The 24,314-nt window shown below is 35.3% G+C and overlaps 1 protein-coding gene across 1 annotated transcript; it reads right to left on the reverse strand.

Annotated features, from left to right (window-relative positions):
• Positions 1 to 8,026: 8,026 nt before the first annotated feature.
• On the reverse strand, positions 8,027 to 10,715 carry LOC119080417 (origin recognition complex subunit 1-like). Its single transcript, XM_037188761.1, has 6 exons — positions 10,562 to 10,715; positions 10,021 to 10,447; positions 9,189 to 9,731; positions 8,786 to 9,002; positions 8,612 to 8,708; positions 8,027 to 8,300 (listed from the first exon to the last, which is right to left on the reverse strand). Exons 1-6 carry the CDS (start codon positions 10,596 to 10,598, stop codon positions 8,170 to 8,172), a joined length of 1,452 nt encoding a protein of 483 aa, XP_037044656.1. The 5' UTR covers positions 10,599 to 10,715; the 3' UTR covers positions 8,027 to 8,169.
• Between the last annotated feature and the right edge of the window lie 13,599 nt (positions 10,716 to 24,314).

Genomic DNA, 24,314 nt, shown 5'->3' on the forward strand with positions numbered 1-24,314 from the left:
CTTAATTTTTGTGTGTGTTATTGTTGTGATGGCTAAATTATTAAATTTTTCATATACCAGGGGGCTGCCGCCCCCTGGACCCCCGCATTTTCTGGCTAAATGCCTTTTTATTTCAACATTTTGTTGCGATGTTTGCGATACGTATCAATTTTCAATGTTGGTATCAAAAAAAATAGTATGAACGACTCGGGGCAAAAGTAAAAATATTCAACCTGTGCGATTGAGGCCCTTGCCTTCGGCGCGGGCATCAACTCTCGCACACGGTTGAATTTTTTTACTTTCGCCCCTTGTCATTCAATGTACTATTTCATGCTTCGGGGCCGAAAATGAGGGCAATTTTTCGAATTTTCTCGGGTTTCCGGCCCTCTGCATGAAAACTCACATGTGCACCTGTTTGGGACGGTTGATTTAAGGCACTTTCGCTTGTAAGCCTCACTTCGTTCGGCCTACAATCCGCGAAATTGCCTAAAATCAATCGTCCAAAACAGGTACACAAATGACTATTTCATGCTTCACGCCGAAAATGAGGGCAATTTTGATTTTCTCCAGTTTTCGGCCCGTTGCATGAAAACGATGAAAACTCACATGTGTACCTGCTTTGGACGATTGATTTTAGGTACTCTCGCTTGTAAGCCTCACTGCGTTCGGCCTACAACTCGCGAAATTGCCTAAAACCAATCGTGCAAAACAGATAAACAAAATACTATTATATATGCTTGCTGTGACACCCGACTATGCGAACTAGTCACAGATTTTGGTACTTAAATCATCCAAAATAAAAACCCGACTCCACGTGTTTTGGAGACCGAAAGAATATCGCTAAATCATTCAAAATCGATAAATATTTGGATTCTGGTTTCTTCTTATCGAAATTTGAATTGTTTTCGAATAGTTTCGCTTTCTTGTTTGTTATTGTTCCTGGTAGGTAAATTTGAACAATTATTTATACGCACACTATATACCAACACTGATGACGTGTTTCTCGAATTTTTAAAGTATGGGGCTACGCTCATACCCGCACGATCAGAGTGAATGTTCGAATCACATAATTGTTAACATGGCTAATGTGTCTAATAAGGAAATGAATCAGAAAGTTTAGACGAATTTACTGTCTAATAATTTATTATATGACTCATGCGAAAGTTGACGATTATTTAGCAGTTTACCCGTTGCGACATTGATCCATTTAGAGTAAAGAGAAGAAGAAAACAAAATCATCTATTGAGGGAATGATCACATCTGAGTCTATATTGTGACCTCCAAGGTATTAAAAGACTGTAAAGGTTTCAACAAGGTAGGTCTGAGAAATCGGATCTGACTTGTGTAGGTACCTAAACACTCTGGAGAGGAAGGTAATGAAAAGCCGATAAAATGGCTAAGATAAGCTCCTCAACCCAGCCTACAAATCCCAATACCTGGATAGCAATACGTGAGCGCTAAAGGTTAAGCACGTAGAAGGGAATGGTAAATGGTCCAGGGAAGTGTAGTTTGAACTTTAAGAAGATGGCACTCTCGAATACTCCCGCGGATTGGAGGATGAAACTGGCTTTGATATCATTTTCGACTACCCCAAAATCCTCCAATCCTCCAAGTGATACCGTGACGCCATCCGAAATGTTAGAGTTGAGATCTGTTACACTAGATAGGCTCCCAGGATCTATGTGATGACCGGGAAGGAAACGAAGGATCACTACATCTGTGTTTCAAGATAGACTTTGACCAAACTGATCCCAAACTGATAAATGAAGAAATTACCTCTAGCTACTACGCTTCTCTAAGACAATTTTATATACGCTCCAGCAACTGTCTTTGATACAAAATTCTTATATTTTACATTAAGCTCTTTCAATTTTCTTATATCCATTCTTCTTTGATGACTTTCAACAATTACTCTCATGATGTTCAATCTGACTTTGTTTAATTTTAAAATTAGAAGACCTTCTACTCAGAATGACCAAAGAAAATCAATACGAAATGAATGAGTGATTCACGTTAGTTCAATTCGTCTTGAAACTTTATCTCTTGCATGTTTCTGTTGGTAGAAGTTTCCTAACGACCGGTCATTCTCTTTTATTCTCTGTGAATAAAGAACGGACCAAACTGTAGAGATCTGCTCACGTCAAAAGAATAAGTAAAAATGGAAGCTGGTGTAACATTCAAAATTCATGGAAATTTCGTTTTACCCTTCCCCCTCAGTCATTTTATGCATCAAAACTTTATTTCGACCACGTAACATCCTAACCACTGTGAAGTGTGTGGTCGAAAATAAAGAGAAGCAATCTATAAAACATCACCCGAAATCAGCCAATTTATTTATATGTTATGTGAAAACTGAATTTTTGAACAAGAGAAACAAGCAAATCAACCACAAAGGAACCAAATTCTCCCAAGTTAGATGTCGAAATTTCGAATGAAAATATGGATTGAATATGTGAATATTTATAACAGAAAAGGTGAAATTCATGCGCTCTATATTCAAACAATTGGTTGCGGTTGTGGAAAGTTTCAGATTAATGCCTTTGAATTTCCCTTCGTTTCTTCCACGTTATTAGACATACATCCATGTCCTTTATGTCTAAGAAATTATGTGTTACAAATTATTCATTGAACATATTTCCAAGCGATTATTGTCACCAGTGAATTGTTTATCACTTTTATTGAATATTCAATTATATTGGGAATATACATTCTAGTCGAACTGCATTCTAAACGAAATTCGAACAGACGTAATGGGGCAAAAATGTGGATATAGCATAACGTTCGCATAATAATAACGTTATTCATGAAGAAAAGTCCTCGCAGCAACAAGATAATGTTCAGAGTAAATAATTTGAAAAAAAGAGAACTGAATTCTGTAAAAAATTAAAATAGAAATTTTTTGTAGAACTTTAACGAGAACTTTAACCATTCCAACATTGAGCATTGCTTGGCACTAGCAATTAGCATTTTGTAATATCGCGTATGAAGTCCCTTGCAGTCGAAAGGAACTTATCTTATTGAATGCAGCGAGGGGTTAACTCACTAACGCGAATCCAAAAATTGTTTCGTGTCCCAACTGGTTTACATGTTCAAGTGGTCTACGAAAACAAATGAAGTTCGAGTTCGAGGACTTCAAATACTCACAATTGTACATGTCTGGTTATTTCGTAGTGGGAGTGTTTAAGTTTTTCTAGTGATTTTGTCCATTAAAAAATATGTACTGTCTTAGACATGTAATCTTAGCACTTACAGGTCTCGCGAAATTGCCTAAAATCAATCGTCCAAGACATATACGTAATAAATTATTAAGTCATTATTTACACATGTCTTGAACATTCTGTGATTACACAGTGTTTGAAAGTCGTTTTAGGGAGTAGGTTCGACGATATGGATAGTAAAGTTCTAATAATGATTTATGATTCCTAATCGTTCAAAGAAGCTATTGAAGCAATGAAATGATGATGCACAATTGACCCTTAAGAGGCATCTATGCTTAGCTAAAATTGTGGCCTACCTACATTCGTGTGTCTCGCATTTAATTTTTGATGATATCTGTTTATCAAAATCCTTTTCGAAAAATGTTAGACCGCAATAACAACCATGAATATGTGAGCTTTAAATAAAAATAGGTTTTGGTTGCAGTCGTTTGACCAACTCTGAGAAAAGTCAGCAGTTGAACGAAATCTGCATAAAATGCTCAGTCCTATATTTTCGAAAAACGATTCTGGTGGAAAGATATCAACAAAAGTAAACTAAGATCCAGTATTTAAAAAAACGCCAAAAAAGAATGCTTTTCAGCTAAGCATCGATGCCTGTTATATGGGAAATGGCATGACCATTAACCAGCTGTTCTATATTATCAATGTTTCGTAATATCAATATTTTTAAAGGAGGACCTCTACAATTCGAAATAATGTAGGCACTTTTTTCCGACGTATAAGAGCCCCTCGGTACAAAGCGCAAAAACTGCATACAGAGTTAAGAAAATCAATAAAAAAAATTGTGTGTTTTCCATTTGTGGCATTATAATAAAAACACGGCATTATATTCAGCTCTATCCGATGGGGTAGACGAATTTCTACCGACACAAAAAAAAATATTTTATTCCCAGTGACAATAATTGCAATTGGAAACAAAAATTTTAAAAAGAACAACAGAGAAAAGCACACAAGACATAAAGCAAAGCGTACCACATTACTAGAAAAGATGGTCGGAGCTAGGGTACGGATGGAACTGAAAAATGAAATGTTTTTCTGCATAAAATTTTTATGATCTTGTTTATGAGCCATGTTATTGCTGAACAAAAAGGCAATAACATTTTTGTGTTTCGGTTGGCACAAAACGTTCAAGTTGTCGTCGAAGCGTCTGCATGTAATAGCATTTCGCTCGGCTCTAGTGTAGTTATGATAAATTTTATATAATTTTTTATTGTCGAGAATTTGTTGGAGAGAAATCTGTTAAATTTAATAGGTCACAGATATGTTGTTAAATTAATAAAAAAAATCTATACGCAGCGAGAGTGAGAGGGAGAGATAGAGTGACGATTTACATTGCATTAAATTTATTGTGTTTGTGATGTGATTGAATCATAAAAAATAATTAAGTGAAAAAAGAAAATTGATTTTCAAGTAATTGCTTTTTCATGTAAATAGAAAAAAAGGTAAACGTTAATAGAATACACTCATATCGTATCGAGCATCACACTATATTACACAGTGCCTAAAGTAATTAATGAAAATAGAGGGACAGACATTCAAAATCATAACACATAACATTACATGTCATGCATATATAGTAGATCTATTCCATGATTTAAGCTAAAAGATGAATAGGTTGTAGGATTGTGGAAGTAGTTGTATGTTTGTCAGTTCTCAACAATGACAATCATGTAGAGAACAACCGTTTTTTGATCTTTAGTTACATATTGGTCGATATAAAATATAAAGTAGATGTCGCCACCGTTTACTCATTTCTTGCAAATCGATGCAAGCTTCTATAATATTATCTCTTCCCCAGACGTTTTCTAAGCCTTCAACATAGTGTGTTATAGTGTCAGTGAAGATAAATCTGGTATGGCATTTGGCGGTTCCATACGAAAATGTACATTCAATGAATGTGAATTGCAATTTATGGAAGCATGACGACCAACTATCAATTGGACCATTTGGGAAGTATTGCCCCAAAGTCTGTCCTAGACCACGTGCATATCAGTCCCTCTAAAGGCAAGGTCGTCGTTTGAAACCTATGCGAAATTGTCACATTAACCAATACGAAAGACATTTGTCCCACGACTTTTTTATTTTTGAGACCTAGAAAGACCCTCACGATGATATGGCTAGTGTATATCTCATCAGCTGACACGTATCGTAGAATGGCCAAGTTGTCGTTAAAATGAAGGCGCACAAATAGAATGTAAAAATAAATATTTGTTCAAAGGCCTATCGTGCCTGACAAGCTGAAAATTAAAGTTTTTTGGTACGAAAATCCTTAAAAAAAGCATTCGTCATTTTTGATCAGTTGTTTCAATTTGGATTTTCTACGAAGTGATGAGTGCGGTTGATTCCTACCCTCGTTAAGACCTTTCTAGGGTCATTTATTATATTCCCTATTTCGTTAGGTTTGATGGTGTTCCGCTTTAGTAATTTTCTATTACGAAAGTCATCTACGTGCACTCAAAACTTACTACATTGAAACTACTGCCAGAAAATCAGTAGGAATTTTAATGCGGCTGTATGAGTTCAGAAAAAATGTTAATGTAACACGGTAATAGTTTTTCAAATAGCCCGTTAACGACAAACCGTACGGCATGCAAAATAGGAAATTATTTTTTTTTCTTGCATAGCTTTTTCGTCGAAAACAAGAATGTGCACAGGGAAAATTGTTTAAAATTCTGGTATTCCGTTTAAAAATCCACAATTTTCCAAGTAAACGAATATGAAATTGCGCAATTTTCCGAAATGATTTCCGTTACAAAATTTAAAAATTTTGCTTTGAAAAATTGCAAATAGGAAATTGAGCTAAGAATTTGTTGTTATTGATAATGTACCAATTTTGCATTTTATTATCATTTTTTTTTCTTCTTCTTCTTCTTCTCTGCTGATGAAAACAATTTTTCTGACATAACATAAAAAACATGAAATTATTTTCGTAGCATGAAAATTCAACATATTTTTATCCCATCTCGTTGAGTGCGTACACTTTTTAACCAACAATTTTTTTCAGTTTTTTTTTTCTTGCCAAATGTTTCGTTCTTATTTTCCAATACATAACCCCATATCTTCATCACAATAAATAATCATATACGATATACACACCCAGGCCCTCGGGCATATTTGTCCTTTACTTACTTATATTTTTGACCTCATCATAAGCTAAAAATCATTACTCCCTGCAGGCATTTATATTAAGGATTGATTTGTGTGTAATAAACAGTTTTTTTTCCCTTCCATCGAACCGTTTCAGTATAACTCTCGTATCTTATAAGAGATAGACTCATCCATTCAAACACAAAATATCCTGCCGCAGAAAATGAATCATAATTCTTTATGGTATCTGGCGGGCATTGCCATTTCCTTTTTCGATATTTATTTATGGTTTGCGGTTGCGATGGTATGATGATGGAAGAGATGTTAGAAAATGTGCGGAATTTCATTGGAAAATTGAAAATAAGTAAAATGGGCAAGAGATATCGTAGTTGGGTCATGAGTTCAAACAGGACTTTATTAAGCTGTGGAGAGTGGAGTTTCGAACAGTAGGATGTGGCATAAAATAATAATCGAAAAAGAAATAGTAGTTTTAACATCGCCGTCACCCGATCCCTATATTCAGTTTTAAAAAATGTCGATTTTTTTTAATACATTTTAATGCATCGAATAAATGCCAATCCTTAAAACAATAACGTCGGAAAATCACAAAACTTTTATGACATCATCCGACGAATGTAACATTTCTCTCTTATGCCATTAACCAATACGTAAAAGAAGGAAATCCAGATATTTCTTAAAAACTGCAACCGTTTTCTTTTTCCTTGTAAAGTCTTTATGTGGCAGATAACTGACAAAAGTGTTATTGTTATCGGTTTTTGGTTTCTATTGCCCGTATTAAGAGTACGCTATCCATCCAGAACACACAGCGTATACTGTGGAATGTAAACTATAAAAATAAAGCTGAGAATATGCAAATCGATTTTGCCATTCTGCTTATACAATGCTTGGCTTTTTAGATTTTAAACGAATCACTTGATAAAATTGTTACTTTTCGTTCTAACAAGACGAATAAATTGAAGCTTTGTTTCGCGTCGGCAGAAAAGTTACCAGCATAAGCATCTGTTTTCATTTAATTTACAACAATAAATTGAGACAGTTCGTGGAATGTCGTCACTTGAAAAAGAATTTTGAAAAATTTATACTTCATGACGTATATGACTTAACTGGAACATATATTATGGAAAACGAGTTGAGTCTGTACTGTAGAGGTAGAAAGGTTGAGTATAACTTAAGCAAAATTTGGCTAATTTCATGAAACTTTGCGTCACTCTCATTAGATGTAGTGATGGTATCAGAAAAAGCTTCGTATGAGAACTGTGCGAAACATTTTTGAAACCCGAAAACACACGAGCATTGCTGAGATTGGCAACATTTTCCATACTTTAACGCTACAAAAAGCAAAAAACCTTTGTTGTATGCTCTAGAATAATATTTTGCCCATAACAACGCACTTCAAGCATGAGTAGTACACTAAATAGGGTACTGAAACTTGACAATGTGTCACTCAACTGTAAAACACTGTACATACAAAATAGTACTCAATTTGACAGCTGTCGACTATGATCACTTTGCTTGAAGTGCGTTGCCCATAATAATGTTATTGATCACTGCAAAGTAAAGTAAATTAGGCAAGAGCTCTTGATTTGAACACTTCACAAAATCAGATCGATTGATTTTTTGGTGTTCCTAATAGACCAGTAGGACAGTTTCTCTTCGTACGTCTTTTGTGCATGACACATCTGCCAATCGTCTTAACCATCCAATTTAAATTTTCCTTCAATAATTTTCAGATTTTTTTTTAAATTCAACAACTTGATCCTAACAAGGTAGAGTGTGTATTTCTGTACAGAAGTACCTACTGAAAAATTAGTAGCAAAATAATTGTACGAAAAATAAACTTTGGAATCAATCGCTTCTGCCTGCATCAATCGAATGCATACCGCAGCTCGTCAAATGTAACGTTAAGCATTATTTTTTGATGAATGGAATTTGTAGAGTGGTCGCAAATCAGTAACCTTGATGATCCAAGTCTGGAAGATATGCGGAGAGCAATTCCTGTAAGGTTAAATAAACTCAAATTTTCAAACTGTCAAAGACATTTTGTTGTTAAAGACCACCCACAACAAGACCTAACTTAGATGCAGACCACCCGAGAAGTGTACAAATGAAAATCAAGATCAAGTTGGCAGCAAGCGGCAATGGACAATTCTAAATGGAAGGTGAATCTTTTTAGGAGATAGAGGAGGCATAGCAGTGGATACATACGGACTGAAAAAGAGGAAGAGTATATCCTGAAAAACTAGGCTAATGTGGCAGACCAAAATTTGATCGTTTCGCTGGCGCTCCGATTTAAAAACAATTCTTACCTGGTTCCGGTATCATTGCACCACTGCTCAAACAAATTGTTTCGAATTGTCGATAAACCTGATATAAAACCGTCTCATCCGCTCCCGTTCGGCTGATCTAAGTTAATAAAAAACACAGAAACGTAATACACGGAAAGAACCTAAATACATCGGTAAAGTGAATGTGAATCATACCTCGGCTCCCACGGCTTGTAAAAATAATTTCTCGTATTTCGAACATCCTTTAATGGCAATCACTTTCGGATTGACAATCATCTCATCGAAAGCTTTGACAACGTGGAATGACGTAATAATCGAGGCCTTTCCGATGCAATCTTTTTCGCCGATCTCTGTAGCTCGTCGAAAAATGTCCAAAGCACGTCGACAATCACCAGATATTGTTGCCACTTTTCTGGAAAAATTACGAAACGTTTGGATGAAATAAGATTTTGTGCAGCATGGAACATAGAGTCTATCCATAATGGGCTTCGTAGCTCAGACTCGAAGTGTTTGTGGCAATTCGACTCGGTCGCTACTTATTAGTAGCCACACGATTTACAATTATTAGTAGCTAGTATAAGTATATTGAGTCACTCACCTTGCCACCAGTTCGACTGCTTCATTTTCATATATATCTATTCCAGTTAATCGTGCCTGCACAATATCTCTTAACTGTAATTGCGTGTATGGCAGAAACGTGAAACGAGATGCACCCAACCGTGACGTTATTCCACCCATTCCCCCCGGATCGACAATATTTCCGACTGCCACCACAATCAGCCGAGCACTTTTCTTCATCGACCAATTCAATATATTATAAATAACGCGTTGTCTTGGGCTCTTTAGCATGTCAAACTCATCCACAACCAACAATGTGAATTTGCGTTGTTTTGAGCATTTCTTTCCAATAAAGAATTGATCAAGGAGGGAGACTGCATCGTCCCAGCGAATGGTTTTGCCAAAAAAATGACGATAAATGTGCACGTAGGCTTGTTGCGGTTCAGTCAATTCCATGGCATTCAATTGGATCAATTCAAATCGTGGAAGATCGTTTGCATCCGATTGACGCTGCAACGAACGGATGACCTCAGCGACTGTAGACGATTTACCGGTACCAGGAACACCGCACACGTACATGCATCTAAAGAACGAAGTGATTAGAATTAAGGACAGCAACATGAGTGGGAATGAATGGGTTCAGGCTCATGTCAACTCAAGGTCCAGGTTAAGAGTGACTAGAAGTGTTCGGAGCGTAAGAACCAAAAAAACCAATGCCTCGGGCTAACTTCAATCCGGAGCATCAGAAATTCAATTTTCAGCAAAGGACCAGCGGGAGGCAATATCTGTACTCTGTATAATCACAGAAAATCCCTGCCCACAATTGCGACTTTTGATTATTAACTTAACCAAGACATCAAAATCGTACTCACCCGCCACTGTTATCCAATATCTGAGTCGTGATTGCACCCAAAATTTCTTTGAATTCCTTTTCACGACAAGGAAGAATTTTTGGCACCATCGACACATGTAAAGCATTTATAGCCCGTTGATAATCCGAGACATCCTTCGTAATTGGTATCGTTCGTCTGCGAATCTTAGGCTGCACGGAACCAATTTGTACTGAAGGTCGTCTCTTTCGACAGCTGAATGTACGACGTAGTATGGCATCTGATTTGACAGCAGGGACTTTGAAATTTCGAGGTGGTGATGCTGGTCTCGGAACAGGTATGGGCAACGAGGTCCGACTTCGTAGATTGTATTGATGTACTGTCGACGTTGGATTTCTTTGTTTTATTTGTTTTTTCGTCTGTTTCTCACTCGATTTGTCTTGAGTTGCAGCTGAAGTAGTTGTTTTGCCTGTGAATTTGTGTGTCAAAAGAAGAATTGCTTTTTATATTTACTAGATGAAAATCGAAAGGAAGAGCTTGCCAATGTATAGACCGTATAGACTAATGTGGATATTTTACGTACGGTTTGCTTTAGCTGTGACTTTCTTCTTCATTGCCATTTTTATTTCGATTTCCTTGCGACAAGCCTCGAGAATACAAATGTTTTGTTCACCGGTTTCGTATTAATTGTAAAAGAACAATCCATACTGTCAATGACGTCATCAAAAACGATGTCACTGTTCCAACTAACGACTACCCGCAAATTATTATCAAACCAAGTCATTACGACAACACGCTACTTCTATTCATCAGATTGTTATTATAGAACTGTAAATGTTCTTCGTTCACTAATAACACCAGCTCGGCTTTGTCAAAACTCTTGCCGAACAATCTGTTGGACAAAATTCCCTCCCTAATGTTACCTATAGACTGTTATTATGAAAGACGTGCGGGACGTGTCAAAATATTCAATGACAAGTTCTGCAAGGCAAGTTATAATTAACTCGACTTCGGTCTTCTCGCTCATACCGTAAACGTCTTTTTATTTGAAAGTTGGAGCTACCGGTGATGGGATTTAAATAGAAGTAGTGACAGTCTATTATCGAACCTTGCGCCTTCACAATAAACTCCCATAAAAGTGATTATCACTAACAAGAACAGAGCACGTTGCCATACACAGCTATATTTCCTGATTCATTCTACCGCTAAAATTGTAATCATAATTTGACCATTGTCCAAGTACCAACAACCCACATACAGTACACGTCTATATCTGTGATGAAATCATGAATAATCTGCTGGATGTCCTCTTTTAAACACACACACACAATCATACAACACATGATCACATGACTCTAAAGAGTTTTCAAATGATTTAAGAAATTCTATGTGCCGAAAAGCGTATGCGGCATTACGTATATGCTATGCACACACAGATCGCAAAACTCACAAACGCATTCACAATATGATTGTAATATTGTTCAATGTTCAGTTATAAATGTACAAAATGCAATACGGGTATTCCAGTTCCATTATTCACGTTCAAGTAATTTTAGAAAATATTTGAACTCCATCCGGACCAATTTTCATTAGTTCATTATTGTGAAATCATTTCTGGGGATAATAATGCCATATATGTATATCTGCGAAGCATATTATATGGAGCTCACCCAATTTTCATAGTTTAACATTCAACCAAATAGGAAGAAGATGATAAAGTCAAATCACACACAGTGCAACCTAGCATGCCACACATATTCACAACTCTCTATAATAAGATATCCCGTTGAAAAGTACGTGACTATATGCTCCATGAATATAAATATATTAATTTTCGTCGTGATTTGGTTTTATTATATTATCTAAATAGCAAAGGAAGGAAAACGACGAACATATTTCCTTTTGAATAAAATTAATAAATCAGGAAAACAAATCGGGACACTATACGTATAATGTATATGTATGTACCAGTATATAGTACTTGGTCTATATGTATGTATATATAACCAGAGACATCTTATAGTTGTTTTGTAACGCTCATGATGAAAATATCTTTCAATCTGATTATTATTATGCTTTCTCCATAGAACACACACAGAGATTCGATATGATGTAGAATGTTTGGACGGGCGGCGCGAGCAGAAAGTTCATTCAATTCGTGTTGGAGTAGATGTTATACTCATATTGTATCAATATGGTGTGGCGCGAAACTTTTATATAAATATCATTCATTTCCCATCGTCCTTGGCAAAGCCAAATGAAGAATGCCAACGAAAACACTGTCGACAATGGAATGGTAATTTTCGTTTGGAATTAAATTTCGAACTTGATAAATTGGTTTATTTTGTTGTGGGTAAACTTTCTTTAGTTCACTGTAAATTAAATTTTGTTAAAACAAAGACGAATTTAATTGTTGAATTATTTAATTAATATTCATTTTGGAATATTTTGTTTACCATTTACTTTAAAGCGCACTTTCAATTATATTGATACAGTTGTTAGTACATGGGAATTATTTGGCTGGTTACTCTTTGGAGTTGGAAGTCTATTTTGACACCTCAGGCGGTTACCGAACACAGAATGGCATCTCTATTGTTCAGATAAGATTTTTTTTTATTTCAATCGAAAAGGTAAATTTTAAATTAAATTTTATAAGTGCAACGTTGATTATTTGGGCGGTTTTCGCTTATTTCATCCTCAAATCAACTAATTTTTCAATTAAATTTCACCCACATTATCGAGTTCAACAATTTTTCTAATTAGCATATCCAGAAACAATTTCATCTCCAAGGCAAAGACAAAAGAAAATGGGTTTTATGAGGAAATGCATGAACTGCAATTATACATAGAAATACGTCCATGTAAACATGAAAATCTCTCACTGACATTCTAACGAGAAAACCAGTGTTTTGACCTCCTACGCCACGGAGAAAAATGTGTTGACGACTCTCTTCATTTATTTATTCTCTCTCTCAAATTCACCTACCTTCCCCCATAATTCACTTATTTAGCCGCATACTGTTTGCTGATCAACTCAGTTAAAATTCGAATAAAGGTAGAGTGGAAGCATGAAAAACGTTGTGCTCGCTTCGCTCTTGTCGGAATTTCTCATTTTCTCCCGTCGTCAAATGAATAACTATTCTTTGTGCCACCGAGAATTGAAATACGACTCTTTTCAGCACTCATTTTAGTGTTGTAAAGTGACTTATTTCATCACCCGTTTGATGTGATATTACAACACTCAAAGCAGTGTTGATATGGAATTTGTATGAGTTGTTCCAGCATTTGTTTGAGAAAATGCCAAGCAATGTGATCGATCAAATTTGAAGAGTGATTGTTTACAATGAAAATTATGGTTTTTTGTGCTCTTGTCTATTTCAATTCTCGGTTGGCACAAAGCATGATGTGTTACACGTATTGTAATGAGATTTTTTCAGCACACGACCCAATTTTCCTTACTCGCTACGCTCGTAAGGAAAACTTGGGTCTAGTGCTGAAAAAATCAACATTACAATACTTGTAACACAACATACTATTTCAACACATTTTCTGAATCAGAAATGGAAAAAGGTTATTACCTGGCTCTATATAGATATGCCGAGACGAAAATCCCATAAATCTTCAGTGAATTTATCTTAATACAATTCTACGCGCTATGGTCTTCGACAATGGATACCGATTTTTTCTTTCACATAGTGTCAGCAATAGCTCACTCCTTCGTCTTAAAATACAGACTTCCGTTACATTTAAAAGGAACACTTTCCTCTGGTTGCGTAAATAACTTTTGTACATGAAAAGCATAGAAGTGAGAATTTCAAAAGGGTTCGTATCCGACGAAATTATCCTTCGAATATACTTTTAAGACTAACAAAATTGTACGTTTGTGCGAATGACGAAGTGGGCATCATATGTGTGTGACCATACCACTAGTAGGTGGACATGTTCATTGAATAATTTGCTGACATGGTACTGCCGCTGGCATTTATGGAGTTTATTACACTCTCATTATGTGTGTTTGATGTTATATTTATAAACTAAAGCACTTGACCTAACCAAATATATTGTGCTAATGGACTGTTCGTTTAACGCATAAATCCCAAATAAATATGTTGTTTTGCTAGTGTTGCTGGATTTCAACTAAAAAATGTGTGTTTATGTAATTCGACTGGTACTGTGCGACAGGGCGGTCACATTTTATGGCTTTAAGATTTAAAGCTGCATTGACAAATTTAAAGTAAAAATTTCGGTTGTCGCTGCCTTACAGCTTCTTATCTATTTGTGTACAGCCAAAGACTCACATTTGAATACAATATGTTCGTATAATGGAGGAGTTCATGATCGAAAATTGTCTGTTGATTGACTTTATTTTTATTGTGTTCAACACGTGAAGTAGTTGGGTACACTTCATATTTACTCTGGAGTCGTTGTCGTTAGCGAAATCACTTCAGCCTTGACTTACGTGCAAATACAATCAATGGTCGATGAAAAACATAATAAGTTATCTCTACTTCCATAAGCAAAAGGCTTTAAACACTTTAAAATTGAAAAACAAATATATTTCCATCCAGGTATATGAGACAAATTCTACTTACATTTCAGAATTTTGTAGCAAGTAAGCAACTGACATAGTAAGAGTAGCTGGGGAAGAAAGTAAATAATAAAAGAAAACCTTAACCTACCACTTCATATTTTTCCTGATATTTTCCATAACAGAAAATTTTTGAGAAAAAAGGCACTGAACTGTAAAGGTGGTGCGAGTGAATAGTCTCATAAAATAAAAATAAAATAAGGTAATTGAAGACAAAAGACGTGAACAGACGTTATGAAATAAAAAAGGTGTTATTTATACGAAAAAGGGAAACGGTAGAGGGCTTTTTATAATATCTGTTTTTCTTTGGATATAAAATGTGTTGAAATAGATGGGTTGGTTGGAGGGAGAAAAAAATTGGTTTATGGGAAATATGAAGTTGAATAAAAAAAAGGGTAATTTTCTTTTAACAATTTTGTTATGCAAATTTGACGTTGTTGTTCTTTCAAATGAATTTTGTATATTTTTTTTTACAAGTAATAATTTCGGAGTTGTGCTTAATTTGTTGTTTTCGCTCCGTGCTTGATGATTATGGATTCATGTAAACAAATCAGATCCTAGGACTGAATTTTTTTTTTTTTTTGGAATATCGCACGAAAAATTGGACAATCCTACCTTCGCCAAAAATTCATCTAGAAATTCTCGAATTTCTCAAGAAAATTTAAAAAAATGATCCGGCCCTGCATTTGTCTCATTGTGTAGTCGATAAAAAGGCTAAAAGACTATGGCAAAATCATATTTATGATCAGAGCGCACTGAGTATCGGCTAATCGACTACCATGGCTAGTCCGCGCCTGTTTATGATAAACTTATCGAAATACAAGATATTCAATAAGCAAGTTGTAGATTACGTATCGTTGTTACAAATGATAGAAAATGGATACCCTCTTCCTAGGTAAACACTGAGATGATTTGGTTTAAATGCAGCAGTTGTTAACTTTTAAAAAGTGGTAAGATTTTTAAACAAATCTGAATTAAGGCACTGGTAGGCAATACACCAGAATACACTGGATGCTGCTACGTAATTGATTAATTCAAAAACAACCCGTAATTACTCATTTCCCGATGGAGCAGTGAGCAAATGTTGTTTAATACGTCCTCAAAATATTGTGATAACCTGGTAGTCGGTAAAAGAATGATTAACCTGTTACCGACGGCAAGCATTGTTCCAGCATTATTATCGGATCTATTCTATCGATGAAAGTATTTTTAATCGGTTGATTTCAAATCTTGTACTTCAATTTTTTTTAACATGAATTTTACTATATAAAAAACCACATTACCCAGAGTTTGTTATTATTTTTGTTGTCGTTATCGATATCCGTATGAGACAGGTTAACCCTCAGCTGTAGCTCCCTTTACGGAAAATACAGCTGTAGCAGATAAAATTGATTACCTGCAGCCAAAGTTACACGCAACAGGTAAGATTTTCAATTCTTTTTTATCAGTGAAAATGATTGAAAAACGAACAAGTCTAATGCCTAGTCGTCTGCATTTTTTTACAACTTTTATTAGTGTACTGATCATTCCATGTACATATTTACAGAAACAGGTTTGAAAATAACCCAAATACATAAAAGGGAGATAAATCTCATAAAAAAAAGTTTTTTTTACCATCGGCAACATCACATTCCTTTACGAAACGAACGTTCCGCACAACCACAAAATCATAAGTTTATAATAAATAAATGTTGTTGTGCAATGTAAACGGGGAGAACGTAGGTTGTTCGCTAAACAAACACTTCAGAATATTATAACGACGTAAAAGACGACTTCTTCATTTCATCGAGATTCTTTTTAATTTTTCAATATATGCAAATTTTTGCCATAAAAATCAGTTATAAAACGGCTCAACGAGCTACTTCAGAGCAGCGATAAGTAGTGAAAAGATTTTCATCGTGCGACTTTTGCAGTACATATATCATTATCAGTCTATTTTCTAAGAAAAAAAAAGACATGGAAGATTTTACGCTGAAATTTTCGATATAGGAAAATGCGTTGGGTTTTTTAAATTATGTGAGGAAAAATATGGAGCGTATCAAGTGTATAATGGGAACATTTAGGGTTGTGAGGGTGTGGAAAGAGATGTCAGCTATATTTAAGAAAATGTTCAAATATATATTCCATTCACTTGAATTTTATATTTTCATTGTGACAAACGATGCGGTTAGCTGAGGCTGGGTTGGGTTCCCAATACAATTTAGTTTTGAGTGCCTTTATTAAGTTAAGAGTTTCTGTGTTATATTAGGAGTCAACAATGGAATTTTGATTTTGTTAGTCTTGCTGATGATTGATTAGTGATTATATGTAAGCCGTAAGAAAGTAATGGCCTTGTGTCGTCATGCATATTAACAAATTATCAATGGTTAATCCACTGATAGTAAAATTGTACGCTAGTATATTGAATAAATTTTACACTCGCCTCACCATGAAAACACTGAATATCACGCGCCAAAAGCTATCGGAAACCACACTTTTTTAGTTCTCTCTCAGCAGACCTTGTAAACAGGTGGGATGTGAGCAATGTTTTACTTAATAGTGGCATTTCCTGTGGTTATTTTCGTTATTCGCTAAAGAGAGAAGTTTGATTTAAAATGAAAACGTACTCTCCGTATGATAATGAACATCGAACGATCGACTCGTTCGGCTTTGTATCGCGTATTTTCGGTTTCGCTTTTATTCTTATTCGTCTTCTATACATTCAAGTTTAACCTTGAACGATGTGTACAAATGCAATAGAAATGCTTTGTACCGTACTTGTTTTTAAGCAAATCATGATCAGGTTTTCGCATCCGCAAATCATGGTCAGCGACCTTAGTTAAAAAGAGAGCAAATTCTTTCAAATATTATCAATCTTATGTTCCTTTCAGAACAAAACTACTGAATGTTATGCAAAAATCAAAAAAATGTGGAGTTATTGTTATTCGACCCATAAGCTGGAATTAATTTCTTGGAACGGTAGGATCTCAGTATGTATGTGTAATTTTGCTTTCCTGAGAAATGCGACCCTGCGAATTACGATAACCAGGAATTACATTCTTTGGGAATTCGCGAGGAAGTAGATTATTAGGCAATTAATTGAAATAAAAGTTGTCAAAAAAGTTACGCTACATTAACTTTCTTACACCATTTCAATGGTTCATTCCTACGTCACCTTCGCTCTAGTTGGAATTAAGTTCCAAAGAAAAACAAAACATCGATATTGGTGTGATCGTTTCGTGGATAAAAGCGGCTATTCACGCCACTCACGGATGATTACGGTTATTTGTTTACTAAGTAAATTCCAACAAGAGCAAAAGTTTGCCAGTAGAACGAAGCGAGGACCACAATTCGATCGAGTTGGAAGTTCCTATTTCTATAGGTGAACACATAATTTGAGTGAGAAAATAAGGTTATTCATAACGCAGGCGAGAAAATAGCAATTTTTGTCCCTGCGCTGAAACTTCGAAAGCCATTGTTGTAAAAAGCGTTGTGTTTAACTAGGGAAAAAGTTGGAAATTGCATTTTGAGGGTCTTGTTTGAAATGAAATTTTTGCAAGTGGACACACTGTGTCCACATAATTTTCATTTTTGCAGGGCTTCGCAGGTAAAATACCAATTACGTAATCGTTTGGAGATTATTAATTTGCTACGGCTCCTTCGGCTTTGGCTACAAACCTCCCTCTCGGCAAAATGAAAATCTCCAAACAAGGACGTAATGTACTATTACATGCTGTGGGTGTCGAAAGTAGTGTTTGAAAAGAACGGTTTTCGACGCATGTAGCATGAGAAGTTATTTGACTCGTTGATTTAGTTGACTAAGTGCTTTCGTTTCAATCGTGAGCGTGAGATACGATTTCACAATAGAGAAATAATGTGGCTAAGGAAGACGTATTTTCATCCCAGTTCTCGATGAGAAAGTGTATTGTTATACTAGCAGTATAATACTGCTCATATATGTGGATCGAATTTATTACCTTAATGAATAACCATTATACATCAGTATATCTCTGTCGCTGGCACTTAGCGGCACATACTAGATCATCATGGTTATTAATAACTACTTGAGAAAATATTATCTACTGAGGACTGCCGAGCACGAATCGGAAACTGTGATATAGACGAGAGGAAAAATGAAACACCGTAGGTTAGGTGGATCGTAAATTTCTATCCGTAAAAATATGTACGAATATTTTCTATTGAAACCTTTGGCATAATATGTTAAACATAACCGACGAGCAGAACAAATTTAAAGAAGATAAAAATCTCCAGGAAGCATCGACTCATAAAATCGAATCAATAACTCATAAAACTGCAACTTTGTGGCTTTTTTTCTATCCTCAATCCGAACGTACACCACTTACGACTATGATAAGCTCACAGTTCTATATATACGTCTTGTATTCGGTTTTATATATAACACATTTTCCATTTTCTCAATGCGACTTAGCAGCAGCAGGAAAAACTGTGAAAATTTATTGCTTTTCTAATATCGATGGGTCTCGGCTATGAGTATTTTATCCAGATAAAAACGGTTATTGCTGATAGTCACTACATTTATATATTTTTCTTTTTCAGCAATTTATTTATTTCATATTATTATTATTCTCTTCTTCTTCTTGTTTTTTTTTTTGTCTATGGTTGCATGGGTTGTTTCGGTTTTTCGGTTTTCCACAACATTTCGATGATGAACAATGTCTTTATGTGGCACACAATCTCAAAACGAAAATCCGTTTTGCAAGAGTTTGCGAAAAAAAAACACCACCACCACCACCGCACACATATCGGAACAGAAAGACCATAACGCGGATTACTGGTGAGCTTTTTCTTTTCCATTTTGATATATCTATTTATCTGTTCAGTTGAGCCGAACTATTTTATTTTTCCTTAGCGGTTATGTTCCGACCATCGATGTAATATAGGGTAGATTGGTACACACGAAGAACGTTTGTGCGGAAAGAATGTAAGAATTGATAAAATTGTTGTATTGCTTGGTCAGTAATTAAACATTGACAAAGTGTTGTATTGCTTTGTCTTTCTTAATAAAAGAATTTTTTTCAACAATTTTGGTCAAGTCAAAGCAATACAACACTTTGTGAATGTAAGAATGTATGTGTAACGTAACTTACGTTCTGAGAAAGCGCGCGGAATAAAGCCACACAAACATTTCAAAATCTTAATGTCTCCTTCCTTTTTGAATGTACCTTTTTATGTCCCTTCGCTTTGTTTTGTGTTGTGATTAAAAATTTTTGTCGTTGTGTGTGTGATATATTTCCGAATTTTCGTTCTTCGTGTGTACCAATCTACCCAATATTATATCGATGGTTCCGACATAGAATAGATGGTTATTATCTTCGAAGTTTCGGTTTATACAGTTTCAGTTTTTATATTCGCTGTGTCGACACAACGCTAACAGAGAGTGTGAGCCAACACAAGAACGAACGAAAAGAGAGAAAAAAAACATTTATTTATTTTGACTAAAAGGGTAGATTGCAATCATAGAACACATTTTTTTCCCTCTTCTAGTGATAATTCAATTTGCAGAATCCTTTTTTCCGGGTGTTCGGTACAATAAAAATGTAATAATGCCAGAGTGACATGTAAGTGTCTTTCGCTTAAAATCATCGACTAACACGAAAAGTATGCAGAAAACACACTTAGCATTTATGCTCTGTGTATTTAAATTTTCACCAATTTCTAACGCTTTTCAAAATGACATTTTCACATTAGCGGTTTAGTATGAGAGAACAATTAAAACTTTCTAAAATGCTCTACAGTAAAATGACAAATACAATAATTACACAATGAAGAGCACTTTATCACTTGTATACTTAATGTTGTGTGCCTTTTAAAATACACAATGCACTAAACTTATAGAGAAAGTCAAATGAAATGACAACAGTTTTTGGTGTTTTTCAAGAGGTTTTGTACTTTTGGTGGAAGAGATTTTCATGCATATACATTTTCGGTTTCGAAGTATAGAGTCAATGAATATTTGAATTAAAAACAAAATACCAACAACAAATACCGTACATATCCAATGAGTGTTACCATATCTATATATTGAATTATTATAATCCTTTAGCATGCATTTCATCCGTTCGTATATATCGCTGTATAGGTATCTAGTCCTGTATTCATCGTACCTAGTCGTCCTGTGTTATAGACATATTAATATATGTGATGTCGGTATAATAATAGAGGAAAATAAGAGGAGTGAACGCTTTCTCAGCCAATATTTAAAACGTAACTTGAAGACTACTTCAAAATTGACTTTTCATCTTAGTCTGGACATATTATTACCGAAAATAGTACAGCTGGCGACCTTGAAGTTAGTGACTCATTTTGTTTCAGATATGTTTCAGCAGGACTCATCGAAACAAAAGTGCTTAAAACTTGTTTATACGAGTGAAATAGTTACACACTTGTGGTTATAGTAAAACCGTATAAAGACATAGATGTTGTTTTGTTGCATGAGTCACTTGCTTCAAAGTCGCCGACTGTAACTGGGTAACATTTTACCGATATTTCGATGACATTCTTAAAAAAATCCGATGTCCTGCAGAAGTGATGAATAGTATATTCAGTGATTGGCTTATTAACCCTTGGTAAGAGGAAATTTCTGTTTAGAGATAAAGAAACGACTTCCTGAAGAAACTTCGACTACTCACCATTTGTTCAGGAACTCGCCGTTTCAGAAAGTCGTCGAGCAATTAGTTGTCGAGGTTTCAGTGCAATATGGGTGACAGAGTTAGGATACAGTGGTACGCATGATGCTATGCACCTCAGGATTGCATGAAATTTGAATTTTTCTTTTAAACCTTTTAGCCGAAGGGACCGTCCACAAATGACGTCACTTCGTTTGGAGGAGGGGGAGTTCTTGTCGGTGACAGTATTGATGCTTTATATGGAGATTTTACTGTTTTGGCCATTTTGCGTGACAAGGGGGAGGAAAGTGTTGAAGATTCAATAAAATAGAATGACGTCATCTGCGAACGACCGCTCACACATCGACTTTAAAACATTGTTCGGCATATGATCTTGTGGCTTAAGGAAATATTTTAGTTGCAGAGCTTATTTTTGAAAAATTTATTTCCTAAATTTGCTAAACATTTTTGAGAACTTGCTAGAATTTGCAGGGTGGAAATTTGGCAAGTTTAGCAAATCGATTTTCCAATAATAGATCCTGTAATACAGGTGAACCTGTATAGATGAGGTGTAAGAAGCCATTTAGCTATTAGTTCAGTTGACAGAATAGCGACCATAAATCGTCATGAAATTTTTTTACATGAACTACTGTTACTTTTATTGGGGAAATCCAACGGTGCATCACTGTAGTCACTCAACCAACAACAATTTAAATAAGTATTGAGGAAAGCGTTTGAATAGCAAATAGTTTTCCATAGATTTTAATTCCTTTACCTGCAATAATTACGCAATCCTTTGATGAACACAACCTATATCTGCTGCTTTCAAAGAGGTAAATAGTTTTTCCTTTGAATTTGATGGATATTTTTTTCTTCTCTTCCTGCTTCATGCACTATATGCATAAATTACAACTAACAGCTAAGTATGATGGCGTAAAACAGCACAGCACTAAATTCTCTATATAATATTCTGTGTATCATCTCGACATTTTAACAATAAAATAAACATAGAAGAGACGAAGTTGAATTTAGAGCATATTTTAAAATAGTATACTCACAACTTAATATTCTATGTCACCTGATGTGCTCACATCATAGCAACATCCCAAAAATTCTGACAAAAAAAAACAGGCAACATAATGCTCACATTTTCCTATTTTCCATTTTCTTCAACAATACTCTTTTTATATTTCTATTATACCTTGCTTTCCACTCTTTTTTCTGTTTTGTTTTTGATAACTCAGCACGCCAACTGTCGCACTCAATTATAAACTTGACTTTCTACATGCTACTCCTACTATCGACTTCCTACATATATGAAGCACGAAAGCTCCTATTGTCTTTTCAACTAACCGGTAACCCCATCCCCCATCGTACATTATATATGTATGTATAAATTTTCCGCACGCCATTGCACGTTATATGTTAACGTAACGTATTATGTCTTGTTTGTTATGAGTGAGAGTGTGTGTATTAAAATCGGGAACATATTGTAATCTCCCAGATTTGAATGCTGCTCGGGAAAATAAAATAATGTCAACTTTGTGAAAAGTAATGACACGGGAACGTTGTATTTATGGTATGTCTAGAAATTAGATTAGTCTTTTTTTAATGACAGCTATAGAACGGTTTAATTTAGTATACGTACTAAGTCTGCTACACACATATGTTTTCGAAACTTTTAGAGAACCCTTGTTTGATGATGATGAAGCCTCATAGAAACAGTAAAATAGTCGGAAAATTAAACTCCAATCGATTCTTTTTTTATTAAACATACGTCAACTCTCAGCCCAGCTATAACAAGCTTCTTCTGGTGATGGTGGTGTGACTGAGCTAGGCTTAGCTCTTACGTCACCAATCTGATTTTTTTATCTTCAAAAATTACTGACGGAAGCTTTGTCTTGCACTCTTGCATTTGCTAAAAATACAATTTAATTTTAACGGAAAAAGGAACGGGCTTCGGGTCAAAAAATTTATTTGGTTAGTTTAGTGAAGGAGCCAAGCTAAAACAAATTCACCAATAGCCCCGCCGCCATGAACGTTTTTTAATAATTGAGGTCACATTTCAGATTTAAAAACCCTTAAACAAAAAAGAAAACATATTTTAAGAGGCATCGATGGTGTGCTGAAAAGCATTCATTTGGTCGTGTTTTAAATACTAGATTTTAGTTTACTTTTGATGATATCTTTCCTTCCACCAGAATCCTTCTTTAAAAAAATGCGACCGCAATAACGACCACAAATGTGTTAGCTTTCCAGCCAGCTCTGAGAAAACTGAGCAGTTTATGAAACTTCGTTAAACTGCTGACCTTTCTCAGAGCTGATCAAACGACTACAACCAAAACTAAACACATTCGTGGTCGTTATTGTGGTTGTAAATTTTTCGAAAAGGATTCTGATGAAAAGATATCATCAAAAATGAAATACGATGTATCGATGCCTCTTAAAAGTGATGGCATGCACCTAGATCAACGATCTTTTATACAAAGCTACCACACTAAGGAGAGGATTTCCTTCCAAGGACGTAGAGAAATTGTGTAACTTATGTTCTTTTAACATATGAAAATTGTGTTCAGAAACTTGGTTTTTCTTAGAGACATATTGCGGTCGAAAGATCTGACTAGTGTTAAGTTAACTAACAGCGGAGACTAATCATTTACGATTAGGAAACTATGTCTGACAAATGAGTCGAACCCGTGACATATAGGCCTGAGTCTATCTCAATATCGATTGAGCTATCTGGAAAAGAGACTCATTCAATCGGAGCACGTGTTTTTTTTGTGTTCTGGAAATATTCACATTTTCTTTACTGTTTTGTACACTTGAAATAGTCATTTGTGTACCTGTTTTGGACGATTGATTTTAGGCAATTTCGCGGATTGTAGGCCGAACGAAGTGAGGCTTACAAGCGAAAGTGCCTTAAATCAACCGTCCCAAACAGGTGCACATGTGAGTTTTCATGCAGAGGGCCGGAAGCCCGAGAAAATTCGAAAAATTGCCCTCATTTTCGGCCCCGAAGCATGAAAAATCTAACTCTGATTTGTCATTTGAAATGGCATACGAAATGATCGAAATAATAGAAATCGGAGAAACGGAGAAGAAGTGTTTAAATACAAAATTAT

This window comes from Bradysia coprophila, chromosome X (genome assembly GCF_014529535.1).
Source record: "Bradysia coprophila strain Holo2 chromosome X, BU_Bcop_v1, whole genome shotgun sequence".
Classification (NCBI taxonomy): Eukaryota; Metazoa; Arthropoda; class Insecta; order Diptera; family Sciaridae; genus Bradysia; species Bradysia coprophila.

What these genes read in the sequence shown, in the direction of transcription:
- LOC119080417 (XM_037188761.1), bottom strand. Translation starts at nt 10,598, where the DNA reads ATGGCAATGAAGAAGAAAGTCACAGCTAAAGCAAACC. An exon ending in ATATTGGATAACAGTGGCGG is followed by an intron (nt 9,732 to 10,020) that starts GTGAGTACGATT and finishes TTCGTTCTTTAG; the next exon opens with ATGCATGTACGTGTGCGGTG. An exon ending in TACAAGCCGTGGGAGCCGAG is followed by an intron (nt 8,709 to 8,785) that starts GTATGATTCACA and finishes TTATTAACTTAG; the next exon opens with ATCAGCCGAACGGGAGCGGA.